The sequence below is a fragment of the Argopecten irradians genome, chromosome 7 (assembly GCF_041381155.1).
Source record: "Argopecten irradians isolate NY chromosome 7, Ai_NY, whole genome shotgun sequence".
NCBI classification, from domain to species: Eukaryota; Metazoa; Mollusca; class Bivalvia; order Pectinida; family Pectinidae; genus Argopecten; species Argopecten irradians.
This window is the reverse complement of record NC_091140.1, coordinates 22,112,983-22,138,394: the sequence shown is the minus strand read 5'-3', so window position 1 is coordinate 22,138,394 and position 25,412 is coordinate 22,112,983. Positions and strand designations below refer to the sequence as shown.

The following is a 25,412-nucleotide window of genomic DNA, read 5'->3' as shown; positions in this document are numbered from 1 at the left end:
TAATTAATTTTTTTAAATGACTTAATTTATGAATGATAAAAAAACATGACAAATATGTTATGAATAATAAGAAACCTAGTAGCCAAACTCATCCACTTAGTGCAATCTAATTTTAGCACAGTATTCCCTAAAAAAATTAACGCTATGTTTACAGTACCATAGATTTATTCCTAGAGGTATATCTTGTTACGTTTACAGCATTTTTGAAATGAAATATTTCTTTGAAAAGGAATATAATTTTATAAATTATACAACGAATTATTTGACAAATAATTTTTTATCGTAAAACGTATACCCAGGACAAATGGTTGCTGACAATGAAAATATTTATGTGAATATTTTGTGATATTTAATATATGTCTTATTTGTTAATCTATTACACTTTGAATATTATACACGTATATTCATATAATACCTGCATGGATTTTCACGAAATAGAGAAGAATATTTTTCAATAAAAGATATCGCGTTGTGAAAGAAACATTTTCATATGACGCATGCACAGAAAAAAACCGGTGAGTCTTGACATTACTGAAGTCTGTGAAGTGCTGTATACTTTGCGCGCAAACGGAAACCTCGAATATATAGAAGTTACATCCGAGAAGTTCCGAGTGATACTTTGCGTGCCGTAAATCACAGTACAAAGTTATTTTCTTTATTAGGGAATCCATATTATACCAGCAATTACCTATATATAGGCTGATAAAATGGTTAAGTGATCGTTCTTAAGATGTGTTCAATCTTTCAAACATCGGGCTTGTACGTCATCAACCTACTTTTGCTTTGTTGCTCTTTCTTTATCTGACAGTCAATCTTGGTTGTAGATAAGATTGCTGCCTCCGGTATTCTGAGTGGAGTAATTGGCTAAAAGACCAGTTGTTCCTTTCAATATATAGGACATTTTAATAGTGGAAGTTTGCATCCCTTTCATCCCATACGATCTGTTAGGTTTTGTCATTTTCACAAAGACGTCTTTTGCTAAAAAAGAGAATAAAACAAACAAACTTCTACTCTTGTTCATTTATTATCTGTGGAAGTTACACGAACGACTGACCTCTGTCAATGTTTACTTGCATGCCTTACTTACATTTACTGAGATACGTGAAAAGACCGAACCTCCATTGCCATATGTTTTGGTTGCTGGTTTCTAAAATGTTGTAAAGTACATTTGTGGATTGAAATCTTACGTTTTGCCAATATTAAATACTTTGAGCATTGATCCCTACTGTATACATGGGTTGGTAGGTTGAGAAGATATAATGTTCCGTATTATGACATGCATAAAAGGCAGCTAATTTTTAACATATTCGTTTTTTCTGATCCTTCTAACCAATTTCTTTTTCATTCTTGATACCCCTTATAATTTTTGACCCCGTACTCTGACTTTTAACTGCTGGCAGGTAGGGCGTAAGAATTGTATCTGCTGCACCTACCACATGATTGTAAAAGGCGACTAAAATTAGGATATTATCTTTCCTTTCTTCCTACCTTGCTTGGCCTTCAATTGAGCGCTCGTCCCTGCGAGGAAGGCTCTGGGTTCTGTTCCCTGGCCGAGACACACCAGAGTCTATATAAGTGGTAGTTTCTGCTCCTGCTTAGCCTTCGACATAAAGGGAGTGGAACGACTGGTTCGCCCGTTGTCAGTATGTAGCCGGATGGGGTATGTTGACTGGTGTCATCGGCTGCATGCTTCACTGATATAGCAAAAGTTATAAAAAGGGCAATAGTTCCACCATAAAAAACCAAAACATGAATATACCGCAGTCTCCCAAACCACACACCCGCAATTCATACACGCAACACACCGCAAGCATGGATGGCCGTCCTTACATGACCCTGACTGTTAATGGGATGTAACTGTAATAAACCAACTTTTTTACCGAGCCACAAAACAAAACAGTAGAGGATATAATACGCTTCAGTAGTTTCAATACAAATAATAAACTATGGACGTTTGTTACTTGAGTGTAAATATGGCGTTGATTTAATCAAACAAACAAATTTACCGCTGGCCGAGCCACGTCATAGACAATAGTGTCCGATCATGCTTAGCGCTCAGGTTTACCTGTTGTAAGTTTAATATGAACAGGTGGAGGGTGTTGCTCGGTGTGTTTTGCATGACGCTATAATGATTGTTTTACTATAAAAGACGAGATCCACGATGACAACCACAAATCTAGCCCAGTCTTCCAAATCATACGCACTTGACGACGGACAAAGCAGTGGTTCCCATCCATTTTGAACATAAACTGGTGTATTTAAAAGACCAAACTTTGTGGCCATAAGGGGACAGAGCCCACAATTAGGACGGACGTTGGTTAACTCCAGACCAAAAGCGAGACTTTTTTTTAAACCCATTGAGAATCATCATTAGTCGCCTTTTACGATCATACAATGGGGTTACAATTTGAAATCCTGCTTCCAGGGCGGCTTGGGCGTCATCAGCTGTCTGTAACCTCTGTCGTTTCCATATTACACCTGATTATTTATATAGGTGGTCTTACCTTTCCCGATTTTCGGATATCTATATGCCCTCTTAACCTTGACCTCTACTATTTACCGGGTAATAGATCAACTCTTATTTGAACCTAGCCGTTGAGTTGGACATCTACCTTTTGTTGTGATATTCACACACACATATGTAGACATATGACCTCTACTATTGTCAAGAATACCTGTTGGCTTCTTATTTCTTCATCGTTTTGTATGTATACAACACTCGAATGACCTTTCACCTCTGTAGCTGGTCCAGGTACGTGCACTTCGACCTTTGACATCCAGATCTTCTACTGGGTAAGCGGCAAGCTTGTGATGCTTGCTTATTGACAGGGAGCGGCATGGCCTACGTCTCCACAGCTAGTGCTGATTACCAGGCTTTAACGGGATTCCTCACAGAAAATCATGTTCTCAGAATTAAGTGAGGTGGACAATTGGTCATTTGATATGTTAAACTTTTCATCAAGATTTGTGAAATGTGATTAAAGTGGCGGTTAAAATGAAGGGCAACCGTGGCCCACGTAAACAAAACGGGACTATATAGAAATGCAGAACAGGTAAGATATTTCTGATATGATTAATTATCAGTAATTATTATTACGGTATGTTATACGTAGTTTTTAGCTTCAAGTACTTTTTAATATCTTTACTCTGTTATTATATATTTTATAAATCAGTTCTTTTTACTAAATGTTACAGCGTCTGAAAAAAACCGAAATTGTGTTCTTTCTAACTACCAAAACTCAACCATTCATTACAACTGAGACTGATTTATTTAGTTTACGATAGATTATGAATGCTCGCATGTATATTTTGTATGTATCTCGGATTGAAAATATGAAAAACTCAATCTGATATAGAATAACTGAAAACGCGGCGTCACACTTTTACAGAAATGTGATTCATGCTGTGTATTTTCCTCCTGAAGCTAACGTTTAAATATGTATTGACGAGAGTCAGTGATTAAAAATTTTGCTGATGAATATGAATAGTAATTAAACTCGTGGTTTCTGAGTCTAGCAGCGGAAGTAGTTTTTGTGAAATGTTGGCGGTTATCGGTACTTATGGCGCGGAGGGTGGCGAGCTGCATGTTGACTTATCATCTTTCTTCTGGTCTCGTAGCAGAAATAAACAAGAGAGCATCTGTTCTATACAAACAGTGAAAGTCAAAGTTGATGTCTATATTCCCTACTTAATCCACTGAGAAGGCATGTCAGACACTCATCAGGTATCTGTAATGATGGGCGATATAACACCATGTAGAGATAATCAAAATAATTTCATCATTTACCTTCACCACTACTGGTTGGTTTACACAAGATTCATTGTAAAGAAATGCACGGTATTTCATCAAGTAATATTTATTAACTAAAGATAAATTGACTGAACAACAAATATATTACATTAGATTGAATTCAAAAACAAGTACAATGTGGCTGTATTTATCAATTTCCTCATTAATTGACGTTGGCAATCTTGGACTCAAATTTAAAAAAAATCATCATAATTGAGACATATTGGTCGCATTAAGATGAACTTTATTATTTCTACTTAAAATAGAATTAAACATACATTTAATTGATTGGTTGTTCGAAAGTAAATGTTCCTGTATAGTATGATTTATTTGTGACCTAGAGGAGACCGCGGTTATCTAATCATAATGCAAATCCGTGCCCTAATAGACATCATATGAGCATATCCAGAAACAATGGGAAACAATAATAGATTGTGAAGTGACATGCGCTAAATGATGTATGGCAGAGTCAAGAAAATATCGCGTTACTCCGCCGATGGCGATCGGCTGACTACTGGGAACGGATTTCATCTTTCATTTAAACACGTTTTATTGATTCATAACAATCAAAGGGATTGGATATACATTCTAGCAAGTTTCTAGGCCATCAACTGTTCCATCCATCTCGTAAAAAAACCTGAAAAGAAATGAGATAGTATGACATGTCACCAACCCCCTTCGGCAAAGTTTTTTGATCACCCCCAGATATCCCTTATTACTAATGATTTTTAGTGATCAGACTTCCTCATTCAATTAACAAAGAGGAGAAAAATACAAATAGCTGTATATTCCTCCTAGTGGTGCAATCGTAACGACGTGTATTACGGAAGGTAATTTTACGATGTATGGCAAAAACCGATACCGTATAACTGGTAACATTCGCGGGACATTCGTTGTGGTCATGAACAATTTATGATGGTTTTCGTCATATTCTGTTTTTGCATGTTATCTGCACTTGCGGGTTGGTATTCATTGTGACGTCATGTGTTTGCGATGGTAACGTCACACTTTTCGGAGAAAAGCTGAATTGCGTTAACAAAATTATGACGTCACAATAAATACCAACCCGCAAGGGAGATAACTCTATAATTCAAACAGGGAATACTGTGGCTGTGTACTCCGTTCACCTGATAGACGTCTAGTTATATTTTTATTACTTTGATTATTTTTTTTTTTTTTATACCGAAATTGTGAAATTGTAGACCCATGCAAATCATCAGATATTTGATATTTTTTATCAGAAATAGTCTCATATTTATACTTTTTTCCTTCAATATATATGGTTCCATGAACTTATCTGTAAGTTATTGCATCGCGACTCATTTCCTTATTGAAACAAAAAACACGAATGTCGCGTCAATATCAGACTACCGATCAGACTTATGGTAATTTTCATGCAGTTAAATGAAGAAACTATAATTAACCACAAGATATGCTCAACATATTGCATTACTTCTTTTTTATTTACAACGCTGCTATTTCAGACCAATGACACTCTTCAATTTTAAAGCGTTTAAATTCACTCTAAATTATCAGTTTTACACAAACCATCGGGTATTGTCAATAAAAGTTTAGCGTGCTTGAATTGTCTTGTGTCATTTAGATTTATATAATTTAGCGGTTGTGTTTCTGTAATTTGGTAAGATATTGATTTAGCTCATGCTGGTACAGGTCCCTTTGCCATGTCACCAAGGTTTAGTTATTGTGAACTGATATATGGAAGGCAAAATTCAATATGCAATATTTATAGTAATTATCTCATGTCAGTCACGCCTCCCATCGGGGCACTATAACTGATATATCATAAACATATATTAAACACTGCTTTTTAAACAGTAGAGGGAATGGAACGACTGGTTCGCCCATTCTCGTATAATCTGGCCGAGTGGGGTGTGTTGCTTACTGACTTCATCGGCATGCTCCAGTGATATAGAACCATTTTAACAGTGACGTAGGAAGATAAAACGTAATGAGGGGCAAAGGTCCTCAATATTTCGTAACACCCCCCCCCCCCTCGCGCGCCCCGCACCCTGGTCAAAGGTAGTAACTTCTCGGTATACAAAAGATGATGCATCATATTTACTCGTAGTCATTTTAAAGTCGCCGGGTTGACTTTCCTGTTCAGTAACTTAAGCAATATGATTTAATAAAGTAGCACTTTTATTTTGTTTATTTGTTTGATTAAATTACAGTCCTATTAACAGAATAGGTCCTGATATAAATTAGAGATTTTGTCATCACGAGACAGCCTCCCAAAACATAAAACTACTCATTAGCCACTCACACAAGTAGAAACAGGGAAATCGGCTTCATAAAACCCCAAGTTGTTGCTAGGAGGGGAACAGAATCGAGGATTATCTTCAGAGAAGCAATTCAAGACACAAAATATAAATTTAATAGTTAGATTTTATATATCCTCCAGGTTACAGCTTTTATTCTCGTGTTATAATTCCTGAAATGTATTCACTACTAAGTACCAAGTCATTAGGTTTGCATCACAGTTTATGTAAAGATAAAATTGCGCCTCCCCAATTTTCGAGGTGCGTTAGAATGTAACCTAAGGATATTTGGGACTTGATTACCCCCATCAAAAGATACAAAATATAATCCCCTTTAGTTCAAATCCCGGGACCCCCTCCACTACATGCTACGTCACCCTTTCACTTTTTGTATCAATAAAACTCCCCTCCATCGAATGTGCCCGCGTATTTGTTACTTTTTGTACCAATAAAACCTTAATCATCAAATGCACCCGCTGGGATCCAAATCCTTCCATTTTAAATGGAACTTATTCACCTACATGTTAACAGGCACATATCAATGGTATGCCTATTAGCAAGGAGATGAGGTACAAAATCAATGATTTCATTTTGTTTAATATCTAATATAAATTTTGCATACAATATCTAAATATTCTTAAGATATTCCAGCAATTCACAAAGAATTTAGGTTTATATGTTATATTTATCATTTTGGAATTTTGTTCCTATTCGGAAGTAAGTGTTATTGACTGTTATTGGTGATGTATCTCACGAATATCACTATTTATTTCTATTGTTGCTTTATTTGACATGTATTTAAGTCTTTATATTGATTTGAAATGCTCTTTTTATGTTGAACTGACATATCCCATTAAATCGCTGGTTCTAACCTAAAACATGCATTTCGAAACTTTGATAAAAGTTACTTAATCTACATTTATTATTATTTTTAATTAGGGGTATTTTGCTATGAATATAAACTGGTTGAATTGCTCGTTTGTGTCATGAAGCAAAATGCAATGCTGATAACAGGACGATTACTAAAGTTTCCTTTATCAGTTAAACATTTATAACAGCATCGTTTTCATTGTTTTATCTAACTGTTCGGAATACAAAGTAGTAAATTATCTTCACACTGCCGTCTGATAACAGACAATTCGGATTCCAATATTGCGTTTGGTTCTTGTAAAAATGTGAAACTGCAGAATGGTCATTTTTATGTTTTCAGGATTTCAAATGTTCGAAACATTGATTATGTGTTAATCGCCTAAAAGTCCCATTTACGTTAAAAACAAGGAATACGTGCGTATATAAATTACATATTTATACCCTGTATGTGTATCGTTTTGTCGTTAGAGAAACATTGGCTTAGAGAAGATTCGTAGGGAATGATGTATGATCAATCTATTGATTGTGCCTTTGAAATTTGTTCGAGGATGAAATTAAGATACCGGACAAAGTTTATCAGAATTCCAGAGCCGAGTAAGGAGGATGATGTATCTATTTTAGGTAAGACTGGTTATCATTCTAGAGGAACATTAAATTATTTCTTTGGCGTTGGAGAAACTCATAAAACTGAAAATGTTTCTATTTTTAGTGAATACAAATTGTAATCAATTCCAAATAGCCGTTGTCTGTAAAACACCCACAATGCAAAATTAGGTCATACATGTCTTAACTCTTTTGAAATGTTATATGGAATGGTTTTGAAGTCAAAATTTATGAATGTCATGAAAATCTTCTGTTGGTAACACAAGGAGAGGGGCGAGGTCGAGGATGAGGGAGCTGTTGATATAATGCATCTGATTTGTAACAGTGTTTGGAAACATCGCTCCTAACATCGCCCATCCCAGGTGGTGTATCTTTATTTGAATGGTTTCCTAAGGGTACTGGCATGTTGATTAGGATTGGAATTAAGTTACCAAGCCTCCGGCCTCAGCTTCCGGATCTGGTCATAGTGAGTCTGTCACTCATTTACAACACTCGGATGTGAATGTAGAGCAAACTGGAATGCATCAAAGTGCTAATCAATTGCCTGAGGTAGAGACATGTTATCTTGTCGATCTTATTTGAACAAGGTTTGATAGGAATAAGGTGGAAACATTTCACTCCATCAGGGACTGTCGGAATTTATTTTCACAAAACAGCGAAATATTCAGAACAGAAACCTCCGCGCCATGGAATGAACTACGAACGAATGCTTTTGTTTAATATCGAAGCTGCCACGATCCTAAAGCCTTCCGCCAGGATTCATTCATATTTATCGAAAAGAAGACAAAAACAATTCAAATAAAATTGCTGCATTTTGAGTCCGGCCACTCGAGAGGCTTAAGATGTCATCCATTGTGCTTTTTTTTAGTAAGACAGCATTCTGATTAGTCTGACCACCAGTTTCTAGAATGTTGAAAAAAAACCCACTTAAATTTGGCTTGATTATTTTTGTCTCTACGATATGTCCGATTCTAGTTTCAAGCTAGAGGGAGATAATCTACTAAAAAAACTCTGCTAGAAAGTCTTATCAAGAACTTGGGTCGGTTGGCCAGTCTACATTCTGATAAGTCTGGCAATTTCTGAAATAAACCAATATAATTGAATATGAAAACGATAAAACAGGACGGGAAGCGAGTCGATGCAATGTATCGGTCATAAGTAATACGGAATTCGAGAGCAACGATCTACAAAAAATGTACAGATATCTTTTTAGAAATTCTTCTTGAGGGTTTCACATTAAAATTTGAATTAGGAAATCAAGATTACCAATTATGTTGGTCATCCGTTCAATTACACCAAAAATTAAGTTGCAAAGAAAACATAATGGAAAATCATAATGAAATTAAATAAAATATATAAATGAATGAAATCAACACCTTCAGATAAATAAATGTATACTTTTATATATCAGAAAGTGCCGATTTCATGGTTTATATTCATAATAACTGCCGTTTTAAAGTGAATGGAAATAAGATTTTGAGATCGGTCATAAATCTTATGAATTATTGACTTCCTTGTCGAGAATGCGCTACATCCATCATATCGCATGTTCTACGACTGTGATATGGAGTAGAAAGATTCTACACGAACCTCATGAAAGGACTGCTATTTGTGGAGTCCTACGGGGATTCTGTGTGTTTTGATGTCATGAATGGATAGAACCTTATACTAATTGTCGCCCAGCCTGCGAGTGATAGCTCTTCGAAACCCGTACACTCCCTTTCTTTGGCATTTGAGGTGCTTACATGTCCAAACGATCATAACTAAATAATGACCTTTGGCTATTTGGCTCTGTAAACATTACACTCATATGGCGGTAAATTGAATATTTGTGTATCAATAGTAGTGTTTATGAGAAAATTAAGCATCTGTATTCAAAACTTACCTTTCTGGTGTGGTACAACGCGGGATAAACTAGTTGTAATATAGTGTACATATATTTTAGCGTTAATAAATGCTGTCATTCAGAATAGTATGGATGCGATACTGTATTGGATAACGAAGATAAATAATATTTAATCTTTCATGCATACAGACATACCAATTACGTATGATTACAAGAAGGTCAATAGCGCCATCAGCTTTCGGAAATACATTTGTAAATATATCCATTAAATACTATACATTTTTTATTTTTATTTTTGAAGTACAGATATGCTGGCCAATGACCTAAACAGTAATGTTGTTTCAGTAGCGATGTGTGGAGTACATGTTTTGGTGTTTCTTTAAGTAACGTAATTAACGTTTTATTGAGGATATTGCGTGATCAGTAGATGATATTAAAGTTGTAATCACTTTCGCTTTTTTTGTCGTAATGAAAACTGTTTAAGTGTTATACATGTTTTTCGCCGTCTGTCTGAGTTTAAAACTTTCTCATTTTACCACTTTTTATAAAGTTACAGCACTGGAAGTATTTTTAATTATAAATGTAAAAAATCTTTTTAACGTGTACACGTGGAAAATAGGCTCGAAAGATGCCGAATCATTCCGAACTCTTCCGAACGTCGTCGCGACAATGTCGAAGTAACACGAGAGTTGTAAAACCAAGAGAAAATGTCAACAATTTTTCATAAACAACATATGTGGTCGACCTCAGCAAATTGGATTTACAAAGAAATTAATTCCCGCTCATTACAATATTTGATACACACAATATTGAATTACGTCAATGCGTGTATTGGATGTTTCAAATACTCGCTCTGTGGACATACATATACATGTACCAGCACGATTTGCTCATTTTAGCCAGAAGGAGAACGTAAACAAACACATGTGCGCTTACGCTAGTTACCTTGATCACTACGTGCAGGACGTGTGGACGTCAGTCACGTGATACGATTCGGAATTCCGACAAAACCCGAAGGTACTGAACATGGCGGTGATTGAAGGCGTTTTATTCAAAACCAGGAATATATGATCCCTAGATTTCGGCTCTCTTACAGGCTGACATATGGTTTTGGGGAGCTTAATCATTAAGTTACATGTCCATGTTCAAATATCAAATATTAAAGCGACATATCGTTACAATGAAAATTACCAGAAATACAACTTTAACATACAGAATCTGTAGATGTTTTATTAGATGGTTGTAGAATTGAGCCTATCATCCTATTAATAACCAGGGACATTTAAGGACGGCCCCTCCCCTGTATACAAAGTAATGCGTATGTAAATGTCTGTATATTTTGAGGCTTCGATATTTTTATGCTGTCAAGTCAAAATACCAAACGGCACACACCTATGCTGACAATACAACAAGCAAACTAGCGCCACACTATTATAATAGCTACCACTTTTACAGAACGTTGTGTGTCTTGGCCATAGGAGAGAAACCAGAAACTAAGATCAAACATGTAAAAGAATGCATAAGGTAAAATATATAACAGCAAGACGCTTCATGTTTATAAATCCACAGTTCATAAGATAAATGTTTGTATAGAGTAACATCATTTCCGCCAAACTGTTTATTGCAAATGCTTCATTAGAGGAAAAAAAATAGTTTACGTTCCTTTCGGATGATAGATACATACTTTAAATTCCAATTTAAGGTATTAGTCCTTGTTTAAACTAGTGTATTTTGCATGCCTATATATCACTTCTTATGTGTAATTGAACATAAATAAGTCAATAAAAATGTGTTTTGCGTCATGGATTACGGTTAACTCCTTAATGGTGGTGTAACTAAAAGATTTTGGCAAAACAAGCTAATATTTTAGGAATTCACGAGTCAACATTATTACGTAAGGTTAACTATAATGTATACACAATTTTTATTAAATTATGTATGTTCAATGATTAACCTAAGACTTATTTGTAGGCATAGAAAATATCAAAGGTGATGATACTTTAAGAGACCGTGATATTCATATGATTAAAGCATATACAAATAAATACATGTTATTTCTATAAACAAGTCATGTTAAAGTATTGATGTCACTATGTTCATAGGGGCATTAATTTATACACATGTAATATTGCATACGGGCGAAGCCGTCCTTATATGGTCGTAGTTGTTAATTGGATGTTAAACCAAATTAACCATTGTTGGCATTGTATTTTTTGCAGAAAATAAAATCCTTTACAATTGAAGCCTCATCTAAGTACATAAGGTCTTATATGAATTAAGAAGTACATAAGCATTTTATACCATTGCTGTCCTCAATATTTTTATTACTTTGCTGGTGGCTAGTTTAACATCAGACAAATAAATGTATCAGGAAATTAGTCATTTCCTTTAAAGTATCCATTAACAATCCGAGAAAACACTAAACTTAATGTACATTCAGCAACAGTCTCAATTGTTGGAGATTTGTACCTTCAGTTCAAACAAGCGTTGCTCGGAGCGATCATTGATATTATGTCGTGATGTGATGAGGGTTTTCGCTGACCAGACACCATAAATATTATAAACAATTTGTAACTAAATGGCGGAGTAGAAAACAAATTCACGAATTTATCGGTTGAGCTATTCCATATAATGGTGGTTTTAAGTGGTGAGCAAATAAATAAGACGAAGGACTATTCTCCTACTTGTTGCCTAGGTCGGATTCCGCCTGTAAATCTCGCGAGATTTGTGTAAACAGTGTGAAGTGTACCTGCTAGACTGTTAAACAGCCATTAAAAGGGGAAGAGTTCAGAAGTACTAACCACTAATATTGTTTTAATAATTACATAATCCTAAGTGGTTTCATGGTTTATGCCATCTGCAGCAACAGCCTACTATAACAATTGAAATGAGAGGGTGACGTGGTTTGTGGCATTTTGTTGGTAAAGATAATTTGGTGGTCGGTAGTTTGGAAGATTTCATACTGTGCGTGGTATGGTTATTTTCTAGCGGTGTGTTATAGTCAAATTAAACTCAATTCATAACTTGCATTGCTGATATCAAGGACGTATGAATCCTTGCTGATATGTTAGCGGAGATTTGATATAAGCAAAAATCGTCACCCCTCTTAATAACTCCGCATTTACAAACTAACTAGCTGGTGGCTATTTACTGAGATGAATCCCATCCCTTAATTAGTTTACCGCGATACGTTTCGTGGTCCAATGTTGTAATCTATCTTAAGCTATTCAAACATTATTTAAGATTATTTAATTTAAATACAAGTTTGTGATTCATATTAACCAGAAAAGACTCCCATATTGGATTTCCTTGTCTATCAGAGTGGTGTATTGATCCGTGAACCCTCTTCTGTCTGTAGACATTTCCACCGGAAGTATGATCAATTACAGTTTTCATTCCTATTACCTGATCCATTAATCTATATCTATATGTTAATCACATCTTCCTGTCATCACTACACAACAGTAAAAAAGCCTAAAGTGATTTCTAATAATAATTTATTGGGACCGAACAGCTATTTCCGGATTTTTTTTTTGTCTAAACTAGATTGTTTGCTTTTCAAATGAACACAAAGAAAAGTAAACGAATTACATGGCATTACATAATTAAAAATAGGAGGCCAGCGTCCCCTAACTATAAAGAATGCATTGATCAGCAGATTCATTCATTTGTAGCGAACCATATAGAATTGACGTTAATTCCGTCTCAATGTATCGGCTGTATTTTGTAGTCTTTTATTTCAACAGCCATATAAAAATGTTTTCATGAAGTTGGCGTTCAGTTACTTGTTATATCTAAATGCAGAGACAGTGCATTTCCTATGGCCCAGTTTCATCAATATTCCTTAACTGTATGACAGTGAAAGACGACTAAATTTGGAATATGATCTTTTCTTTTCTTCCTATCAGACTTTCTTTTTCATTCATAACGTTGAGATCACTTTTGGCCATGAGGTGAGCGGTCGCCACATGTATTCTATTCAGAATTTTAAACCCCCTAACATCGATTTTCCTTTTTTCTTTGCCGCGTTGCAGTACTTGATTTCCTGTCTCTTTTGAATCTATCCCAAAATGACTCTGAGTCTGGTCAGAACGTAAATAACACTGTTCTTAACAACAAAATGTTATTAACGCTAACTAGAACATATTGTGAGTGTTTGAATTCAATACACGCACAGTTCTGTAATAGAATTGATATCCGTCAAAATAAGATTTTTTTCAGGAAAGCTATGCAAAGCCTTTATTTTAGAGATAAACGGCAATGGTTTGAGATATCTGCCATTTTTACAATGCTCTCTTGTCATGTCAACTCGTAGCAATTTATTGATCAAATAACCAGAAAGTTTGTTTTAAAGAAAAAAAGGTATTGAATGATTATTTTTTTTAAGTTTTAGGGGCCAAAAGAAATAATTTGAATTATTCAATTATTAAATCTTACTATGAACGCAATCACGCGCCTCTTTATATTTTGATTTACGAACAACTTTTAAAGGAACCTCTTTGATGAAATAAATTTTACAAATCTTCAAAAAGGACTAGAATTATTTTAGGCATGTAATGTAGATTATATTTAGTTGATGATCTATATGGGTAAGTACATGCCTAATTTGACCTACTGACCAAAGGTTAGTTATTGTCGGAGAAATATTGATCGTATGATATGGTCTGATTTTGTCATGTTTCATATTTAACTCGTTACCTCCAGACAGTCTAATTATTTATGCCGGAGTATTTGATAGATATAGCCTTCCTCCTGTCTCGGCCATTTGTATTCGGAACCACAATACATCAGGAGGGGATTATGCTCTTTGTGGTTGGACACTTTGCATATTTTGCTTCATCACCTGAATCTATATTGTTTCAATTGCGTGAAATCGATGCTGCAATCAAGTTGAAACACATTTCTCCGTTTGTATTAATTTACATCTATTTATTATCTCTCTTTTGCTTTACTTCTGACACTTTCTATTGACAACATTTCGCTTTTCTTGGTCATATTGGGTATTCGCCTAGACAATAGAGATATGGTATATGCTACAGCGTACCTCAAAGCTATAGACTTTTGACAGATGACATGTCTCGCAACTTGTGAACATCATACAGTCGACAGAGAATGAATTCATTGAAGTCTGTCCTCTGTCGAATCCATTTAAAACTTTTGGAAGTATAATGCGCTTATTGGCAACTCTAAATCGTATGGCAATGCTACAAAATGTTCTATTATCGTTTACATACACAGCATCCCGTGACGTTAGAACAGTTTCTCGTGACGTAATACCAATAGGCACACAAACAAGCGATAACCTACATGTTAGTCATGGTCAGACGCATGACGCGTGATATACTTGATGCCGTGATGCCGTAAATGAGCTATAAATTTATTATTCTGTCGCGCTCTAGAATTTGACCTTAAAAATGAAATCAATGACCTTGACGTCATAGATACCATGAGCATGACTCTTTATTTCTAACCTTCATTGGCGTCGGATTTACGGGACGTTACTCGTCAGCAAAATAACAGATACCGAACTAACCTGTCGTAGAGTTTTCTATTGAACTGTTTAACTTGACATGTTGTATACAAACGAAATGGGATTGAACATTGGAGACTGTACAGACAGACGACTCGAAGTAAAACAAGGAAAACGCCATTAGTATTCCGACGTGATCTGTAGGAAATCAAACGCTTCAATGGACAAAAAACGAGCAGAAGATTTACGGCGCACGTGATGTATAAAGCCACAAACGTGTTTACACTATCAAATTATTGCACGCGCTGATCTGCGTCCTATCATCTGTTGAGACACTTCTAGTCACTTTAATCCTGCTCGTGATCATTACACGAGGTCTTCTAATCACGAGACCGGTAGTAATGACGTTAAAGAAACAGAAATAGTGAAATATTTTGCAGATTCTGACTGTTGGTCTTAACCAGGTCAGGCTAATGGGTTAGAAACTTCCGGTCAGTTGTAGGTCTATCTCGTTTGTTTCCGTTACGTCTAGATCCATTTAGGTAATCCCACACCCTTTCCTAACACATATATAGGACCAGCTTTATCAAATAGCCTGTAAGTAACACCACGGAGATTGATCTTTGGTATTTAGAACGTTATTGAGGATACTTACACGTGAAAAACACCACTTTTCCTCCCATCGCCATCCAGTCTTACTGATAGAATGAAAGAATTGTACATTGTTGCCAGTACAATGTGTTATATTTTCTATGGATTTTCGATAGATTATGCTTTGATATTTGGAGAGATAAAGTTGGGACAAATATCAAATATCACTACTTGTAGAATTATCGTCATAATTGTATACTGTTGTCATAACGATCGACAAAGGCGACTAAATCATATCACCCTGCTAATGTCTGACACCGCCTAACGTATTAACGTCTGCTTTGTGAGAAAGGCTCTTGGTTGTGTACCCGGGCCAATAGTCTGTTTTGGCTTTAGTAAATTGCGGCTTCTATTCAGCGCTCGGTATATTATTCATTTATTGACCCGGAGGTAGGTAGACATGACGCTTTGTTTACCCAAGGCATGTCATATTTCCGGAGGGCGTTGTTTATTATACCGAAAAAAAAGTTTTCTCGCGCCAGGATATAAGTCTAACGTAATGGCTAGTACTTGTTTGCCCAAATTCTCAGTAAGACTAGGTGGAGTCTTCTACTGACTTTCATTATGTATATGTATATACAATTCAAAGACCAATCGATTTATTTATTTTTCTCAAAAGTTTTTTTGTTTGATTATTTACGAGTTTGCAAGCGTTTGTTTTAGTATTTTGAGATATAAAATGGAAAAATATGAAATATCATTAAGTGTAGAGTTATGACACAACACAACATTACTTTGAAAGCTTACCGAGAGCTTTCGATGACTATAACCCATCTTGGTCACTCGGTGGCGTCAAATATCATTGATATAGACGTCGAAACAGGTCAATAAAACGTTCCCACCAATAGTCTCAAGTTCATATCATGTCAGTTTGAGTAGTAGTACTGGTATCTTTAAACGAACGTGTTAGAGTAAGAGTTATTGGTGAAACAGTTTTCTACCTTCCGCCGTAAACGTCATTAAGGTTTTACTATTTAAGTAAAACGGTTAGGTATATTGCACATTGGTCTAGACGATCTGACTATGGTCACATGCTTCTTACAGTATATCGCCATCTCGATATTGACGTTACACTGTTTTACACATTACCGCTATCTGTCCACACATTACCAATTAGCGTTTGTTTGATGAAATACTGTTTTTTCTGTTGATATCCACTTTTAGCCGGCGTTTACATGTCCTACTTCTGTCAGACTTTCGTGCTATTGACACAAAGATCACAGATCAAGTTACACCATTAATTAAGCTGTATATCGAATCTCTAAACAAAACTAAAGGGTTCTGATTGATAGCTTTAACTATGTACCTTGTGTTGGATAGCATTTTATTTCTGGACTGGAAACGCAACGGTGAACCTTAGGGGAGCTGCTGGAATTAGAACCAAACAGTACAGTTACATTCTCAATCAATCATAACTCCCGACAAAATGTGTTTGATAAGCAGAACAAATAAAAAAGAACCTTGGGATCTTATGACCACTTATCTGAATTTACCTAGGACACAGACGAGACAGCCCTGTCGAAGATTTTGATGTTTATATTGATGTCAGTTTTTGACGTGAGACTAAACCATCTGTCATGTCTGATGCTATGAGTGGAGAGCTACTGAAGAAATTCTAGTAAGGCTGTCTGGCAGTAGAGAAATAGTGTTCTTTCATTCTGACATATTTAATACAGTACACAGACAATATTTCTACACGTGCGATTCACATAAAATTCAAGTTCAATTTCTCACGTTAATTTTCTCACACGAATTTCACGTGAAATTTACGTTAATTTCTTTTGAACAATTTCACTTAAAATTCACACTTTTGCCCTGGCTCACGTGAAATAGTGCCTGTGTATAGAACGAGTAGAATTTAAAAATACAGAGTTGGGTAGAATGGTTCAGGAGCAATACTTTGTCATGTGAATGTGGAAACAATTCGTTCTATTTAGTTGAATTACACCATGTGGGGTTTGAGGACGTATGGTCAATAGAACATAGCAATACACCGATGTTATTCAAATACGAAAACAGCAAAACTGAACCTGGTGAAAACTGAGCACAATCTTTTCACTGTTACGTAGGAACAGATCATTCCCTAATAAATTCGTGGCTTGAACGGTGATATAATCCTTAAACAACTATGACACCATGACAACAAATTAAGGAAATGTTTGTATGTTTACTCTAGGTATACACAGTTTATCTATAACACAACCATTGATGAATCCATGATCACGAAAAAAATAGACCAGCAAACATGTTTATGATATATAACAGGTGTTGGTAGTTAAAGGAAAATGCAATGACTTTTTACGTAAATATTGTTAGGGAAAACTACTCATAACGTACTTTGGGATGTGAGAACGAAATATTAACCCACAGTGGGAACCATTTATGTCTCCCTCAAAAGCATTGGATTGAATGATTCATCAGACCAGCAAGGCAAGGACATATTCTTTACTCTCCCTGTAGAAGTTCCAAAAGCGGAAAATCCCAAGACACTCGTGAAATGGGTTATTTCTCTCATTGACACGAAATGTAGAATTATCTATTCATCAAAATAATGATAATTTGCGATTAAAATATAGGTAAATCAATAAGTGATATCCATTTGTTTAATTTGTATTTGTCATGAAGTATTTTTCCAGTGTAACAAATGACCATTTCAAGGGCCAGACACCTGTGATACAAAATTGTATTATTGCTATATTTTGTCTCATTATTGCATCACGTGATAATATATATTTTCTTTTAGCCACTTTATATTTTCGTATCTTCTAGGAAGGTAGAATAATATCCAATTAGAAACGTCAGATTTGGCAAATCCTGATGATTACCACATTGGTGTGGAATATCTGGAATATTTTGATAAACAATTTAGTAAAATGAATAAGTTTATTTATACAATATACTTGTATCAGTTTTCAACAATCCTTAATTATTAAACTATGTAAGTATGCTATCTCTAATAGCCATCACTGTTTATACTTGACTCAAAGTAAGCCCTTCCCTCATGTTATATATGAAACTGTAAACAAATGTTAATGCCAGGTGTCGCCAGTATTGATGCCAGAGTCGAGAGGATTATTATTAAGTTAACACCCGATAAGTTAAAAACATATCATAAACGGTCGCCATGGTAATAATGTTGGTTAAAGTGTGACTATTTGGTGGACTCTCTAGGCCTTCCCTACTGCTCAACGTCAGTGCGTCTCACAAATATCTCTGGGGATTACATGCACCGTAGGCTGGTTTATTCGCCAAGAGTTTCACATTTAGCTCATTTGAGAAATTCTACTTTTTTTCTTTATCAAAGAGCTTACTGAAAGCCGACAAAAGTTTTTCGTTGCCAGGACGATTTATAGGTAAGGTTTTTCTTCTGTTATACTTAAAACAAGCGGGTAAAGAAATACCAAAGTTGAAAAAAAATCGTACTTTGCATTTAATATATCAAAACATATATATTTTCTGCTTATCAAATTATTATCCAGTATGATAAATTATCTTATCATAAAAACTTTCTATATTGCACTCGCTTGCCCTAATATTGCTTAAATTTAGTTTAGATTTCATATAAACAATTATTTTTGAGGGGATAATATTAATAAATGAAAATCTGATATGGAAAACGAGGTGTATTACATAATTTGTAGCGAAAAATTCCAGTTCGCTAAAATTTAAATAATTTGATGTAAAATTGCAAAATTTTAACTCACGAAAATAACCAGTAGTCGATATTAACGGTAGACGAAGACTTATCCGATAGTCATTTCAACCAGTCTGACATGCCACGATTCCAACATTAAATCAAACTAATTAGAATTCCGTTTTATGGTAGATTAAGTATGTTGACGTGTCTTCTTACCGATCGAAGATGTGGTTCTAAAAACTCGACGACATAAAACAGAGCTTTACGAAGGGATGGTGCCAAATTATACTACATGGTAGACATCATGAAACACTCCTTCGATGAGTTCTCGTTCATCATATCTCCGAGTTGAGACGCTGCTAGTTTTGTATTCAAAATTGTATAGACACGCTATTTGGCTTATTGTCGGAATACTCTGATTTATAGTTTGTTCTTAAGTGTATGACATAATGATACGTTCCTTATTCATCACGAATGACAATATACATAACACATTATTAACTTATTCAGAATGCATAGATACCTCGTATATCATTTTATAGTGATTTGACGTGTTCCGGACAACTAAACAACTTAGTGCTAATGTTTTTTATTTTGCAATGTGCGTGCGGTAGCGTGTAAGAATCGTTTATGGAAATGGGGATATCACATATTTGTGACATAATGCTTATCCTCTTGACGTCCTCGACAAATACTGAACGATAGGAGTCATATATCATGAACGATTATACTGGAATACTGTTAGAGAAACATGATAAACAACAGTCATGCGTTGGGGAATTTATTTATCCCATAACTTTTACTCGTACATTTATACCGTGGTGAACATTTTCTCGTCTACATTCAAGTAAACTTACCACCATAAGATGTGTAGTGATATCTTTCCGCCATAAAATATAGTGCCTAAATTGAGAGCCAATATTCTATTGTTTAATACTTAATATATACTTATACTGAATAAGCAATTGCCTGTTAAACGAATTGCGCTATGAAAAGTAGCCCGAATTTGAGAGCCAATCGGAATCAAGATATCTTTGAGTTAACCAATCAGAGGCGTCGTAGGTGTTTACACACTGGAGTGTGTAAACATAAATGAAAACCAGCTGCAACGGAATTTATCACATGGGTTTTCCATTGTAAAACCTGCATAATTATGGGGAAAAAAGGAAGTGTCTCGATGACAGTGTTGTTCTACGTGTGGAAAACTATTGATATGACTTTATATTTTAGCGGTATACTTATTTAATCGCGAATATAATTTCCCGCTAATGTATCATGGTACAAGTTGATACAACAATTAATCTGAAAATCCATCATTGCATTCAGTTTCAGAGGTGAAAGAAGCAATGTAATTGTTGAATGCGGGGGAAGTGTTGAGAAGTAACTGATTAATGTTTAAGGGTATTTTGGCGAGTATTGCCCATGTACTCACGCATTTTCTATCTAACAAGACAATTTTAAAGCAGCCAGACTGAATTAAGTCTAGTGATCTGTCTTGTTGCAATGGCGCCGCTTTCTCTGACTCAATAACGCGACAATAGAATCTACTGGTGACATCTCTTACATCTGGGTTATCGATAGCGTCATGTCAGGGGCATTGTTTACCGCCCGGGACCTTGACTGATTAACTTCAGTGACCCTGACGATTACTATATACCATTTAATACTTGTATCAACTTAATTGGTTTGTTAACGTCCTAGTAACAGCTAGAGTCATTTAAGGACGACATATGTAGTGTATGCAGTGTTTGATGTGTGAAGTGTGCGTGGGAGACTGCAGTATGGTCGTGTTGTGGCTCTTTGTGATAGTGGAACTTTTATTTTTTTATAGTGCTATCTCACTGAACTATGCTGCCAGAGACACAGAGCCCCTTAGAAGTGCTGATTGATTTCCATGCTATATACATATATTACCAATGGAACGTTTATGTGCATTATGATATAATTATTTAGTACTGTTAATTGCTATACAATTTGCCTTTGGTTTGCATTGATAGCGGTTTGATTTTAGTTTGATGCAAATCCCCAGCAGAGGCACTAATGTTCCCGATTGGTACTCCGAAGGTTACCGATTGGTACTCCGAAGGTTCCCGATTGGTACTCCGAAGGTTTCCGATTGGTACTCCGAAGGTTTCCGATTGGTACTCCGAAGGTTTCCGATTGGTACTCCGAAGGTTACCGATTGGTACTCCGAAGGTTCCCGATTGGTACTCCGAAGGTTCCCGATTGGTACTCCGAAGGTTACCGATTGGTACTCCGAAGGTTACCGATTGGTACTCCGAAGGTTCCCGATTGGTACTCCGAAGGTTACCGATTGGTACTCCTCTCTTTGCGGTTAACAAAAGGTAAATTCTATTTCATTGATGCCATTATAAAAACGGTTGTCACACGGCCAAATTGTATTTGGTTTTCAGATGGCATTGATGTAGACAAATGTTGCATCAGTTGCATGTGTAATTTATTTGCCAATTATTTGAAATCATCAATGCTTAGGAATCTTAACTATACCTTTAAATAAGAATAAGAATTAACAAAACGAATGAGCTACAGAAAGCGAGGATGAATTCAAAATGAAGGAAAACTTAACAAATGGTAACAGTACGATGAACGATTCGCAGAATTAATGTATCTCAAATTTACAATAAATAAGATCAAAAATGAATAAGTGGTTGATTTGAATGTTAGATAGTATATCGGAATATGAGTGTTGAATGAGAGCCCATTGCAAAATAAAATTATGTGAAGATGCTGAATCCAGTTTCATAAACAAAATTGTTTGCCTTTTACTATTCACAAAACCGTGGTCATTTTGAATACATTCCGCTTGGAGAAACACATACGCCGGTCCACTGTTACGTACTCGTGGGGGGATTTTTAATACAAAAGAAACTTGGAAAAAGAACAATAAAATTGTATACGTATAGTAACGTCAGCTATAAGTTACATAACAGGGACATTCCAATGCAGCACAAAAGGATGTGGATGTTAATTAGTACAAATTACCGAATGCAATTAGAAAACTAAGCAGATCTCAAGGTCATCAAAGATCAACCCCATTTATAGTTCAATCAAAGCAATATCTCCTGGATTCTTGTCCTTGAGTTAATTACACCTCCAGAGAAAGGGAACTTAGAAATACCAGTAAATTAAAACAATAGATTCAATTTTGGTTGATTATACGTTTCTGTCGAAAGCTCTTTATTCATTGAAGACAGCAAACATTTCTATCGTAAGACCCCAAAAATACCATTCACGCTAAAACAAATATGTTAATCGGTTACTAATGATTTCCCAAATGTCATCAACAACTTACAAATAAAAAAAACCATACAATTATGTTGCATAATGCAATGTAAATATGCCAAGAAATAAAGTGTTTTCAGTAGGAAACTTGAGATTGTGTTTGACGTCAGAATTATTGAACAAATACAAAAATTGACCGGGCGAAAAACAGTAATGACGTTGTATAATATATAAAAGCAAGTGAATCAAGAAATAATTGATGTTTCTGTTTTTTTCTTCGAGATCAAGTTTCCTACATATGGCGTCAAGAAAGCGTTTGTTAAACAATAATTGCTTTAGGACTTTTATTTTTTTCCTGCTTTACACGCAAAACATCAATCTGATCAAAAATTAAAATGACAAAGACACATGAAATGATTATCCCGTTAAAAGTATTTAATCCAAAATAAAAATGAATGTGAGCGTCTTAGAACCTTTTATATTACCGGAGTTATATTCTGGTAATTCCACATTTTTCAGCATACGGTTGCACGCCGTATGCATGCAATAGTTGTTTTTTTAATTAAACCTTAATTATTCATTCTTATCCACAAATCCCTGCAAAACAGACAAATTGTCACCACTTTACATGTCGTGTGATGTTGGAAAACACTAAATTCCTATTATATATCACGATGAACGCATTTCCATGGAGACAGGAGTATTGGGGGAAATAGGCACATCCTCGTATCTTCTGTAAGAGCGTGATTGTGTTATTGAGTAAACAGCTGATGTTGTTAATGATATGAACAAAAGTCTTTGATATCCAATTATAGGGATTGAACAAGATTGGTGTAGCATATAATTATAAGAACTTATCGCCGAAATACACATATTGTTCAGAATCCATCCCAGTCATCAGTGTTTTCATCAGTAAACATGTTGTTATCTTGTTTTAAAAAAACCTTCATTGGTGTTTGTCGACGATGACTGATCAATTTGTCCTGTTGTACTTTTACAGATAACATCATATCCTGAGTGACGTCATGAAATGAGTGCAGCCATGAGATCTCAGCTAAACCTTGACCTCAACACGTCACCTAACTACACCCAGGTCGGTGTTGACAACACTACGTCACTTCCGGAACAACCTGCCCAACAGATCAATGACTTTCTCTTCGTTATATACGTGGTTTTGTTGCCATCAGTGGCACTACTAGGAATGGTCGGTAATGTCCTGACTATGGTCGTGCTCTGGAGCAAACGTATGCAGTCGACAACGACTCTCTTCCTCCGGGGCCTCGTTCTCACCGATGTCGGGGTCATTATAGTTCTTACGATTGCTATAACCCCATTTGCAGTAGGCATACACGGTAAGACAATTCCGCTATACGTGTACTCGATTTATCCACGTCTGTACGTTCCATTCGACTTCCTTGCGATGGCTGTACAGCAGTGTAATGTTTGGATACTTGTGTCCGTCTCGGTAGAGCGTTACATCGCAGTCTGTCATCCACTAAAGGCTGCATATTACCGCACGCGCAGGAAAACCATTATAACTTTGGTTCTTCTCACCGTGTCTTCTGGTGTGTACAATGTCCCGCGCCTTTTCGGTACAGTGGCATTGCCAGTCCAATGCACACTACCCGAACTAGATGGGTTTACATGCTATGAAATTGGCCCGACAGAATTTGGAAATAACTTCTTTTACAAGGACGTGTACAAGGTGTGGATGTACGCTATAGTGATTTATTTACTCCCGCTTATAACCATGTCAGTGATTAATGTTCTTATCATCCGGGAACTTATACGCATGCGTTCCAGGCGGAGGGACCTGGCTACGTACTGCCATCAACAACAGAAGGAGGACAACGTGACCCTGGTCCTCGTTCTCATCATGACGGTCTTCATTCTCTGTCAGACGCTTGCATTCTTCAATCAAATAGACGCTTTATTTGACGACAAGGTTGCTCAGGAAAACTATATCGCTGTCATTAGTTTCTTGTATGTCGTCAACTCGTCTGTGAACTTTTTGATCTACGTACTCGTAGGTAAAAAATTCCGCCATGTTTTCTTTGCCCTCTGTCGACGATATCGTCGGAGGTCAAAGTTTTGTCCCGCACGGAATGGTTCCAATCACAGTCTCGAAACTACCATGGTGACGGAATTTCCACACACCGCCCTGTCCTGATCAATCAGGTGTCAATTTTTTCGCACATGCTTAAAATGTGTAAGTGTTCATAATCATTTTGTTATTGGAGACATATTTGTTCTGTACGTGTGCAACATAAATTGTGACGTCGTGTGCAATAATATAATGTGCTCATGATATTTATGAACATATTATACATATTCATATTTGAGCTTTCTCATTAAGCATTTTAAAAACACATTCGACTATAAAGACTGCTTCTTTGGATAAGCGTTCAAATCCGTTTGTCACAAGCTATAAGGTAACTGAAATCTCGGGTAAAGTTCACCTGTCATTTAAAAACATTGTTCATAATATTTCAAAACCTATTATACGGTGTTAATAATGAAGAGTGTATAAATAGGCCAGTGTGCTATGGCTTCACTATCAAAAGCTGCATTGCCTTTCAACAATGAAGAACTGCAGGGATCTATCAAAATTTGTTTTCAAGGCACCCGATCATTCCTCGTAACATATGTTTATTACTACTGATAGTCATACATCCAAGTAACATTTAATTATATGAGACTGTAAATGGCGACATAGATATGACTTTAAAATATCCCGAATTTATCCCTATTTCACTTTCAAGTCCTATTAACGTTTAACTTTGAACAAAGACATGGTACCCAACAACTCATTAAGCCCCCAATGCATCTAGATTTTAACATATATTATTGAGTTCACCTGTCATTTAGAAAAATTGTTCGTAATATTTCAAAACCTATTATACGGTGGTAATAATGAAGAGTGTATAAATAGGCCAGTGTTTTATGGCTTCACTATTTTATATTATTGAGTCATTTTCTTTGTTAAAGGGCCACTACCTTTCCGAAACGGCTTTTAATTTTTA

The 25,412-nt window shown here is 35.7% G+C and overlaps 1 protein-coding gene across 1 annotated transcript; it reads left to right on the top strand.

Annotated features, from left to right (window-relative positions):
• The first annotated feature begins 2,820 nt into the window (after positions 1-2,820).
• On the top strand, positions 2,821-25,412 carry LOC138327857 (FMRFamide receptor-like). The gene is made up of 2 exons (XM_069274280.1): positions 2,821-3,053; positions 23,390-25,412. Exon 2 carries the CDS (start codon positions 23,420-23,422, stop codon positions 24,557-24,559), a length of 1,140 nt encoding a protein of 379 aa, XP_069130381.1. The 5' UTR covers positions 2,821-3,053; positions 23,390-23,419; the 3' UTR covers positions 24,560-25,412.

Excerpts from the sequence above, each read along its gene's own strand:
- LOC138327857 (XM_069274280.1), top strand. The coding sequence starts at position 23,420 with ATGAGTGCAGCCATGAGATCTCAGCTAAACCTTGACCTCAACACGTCA.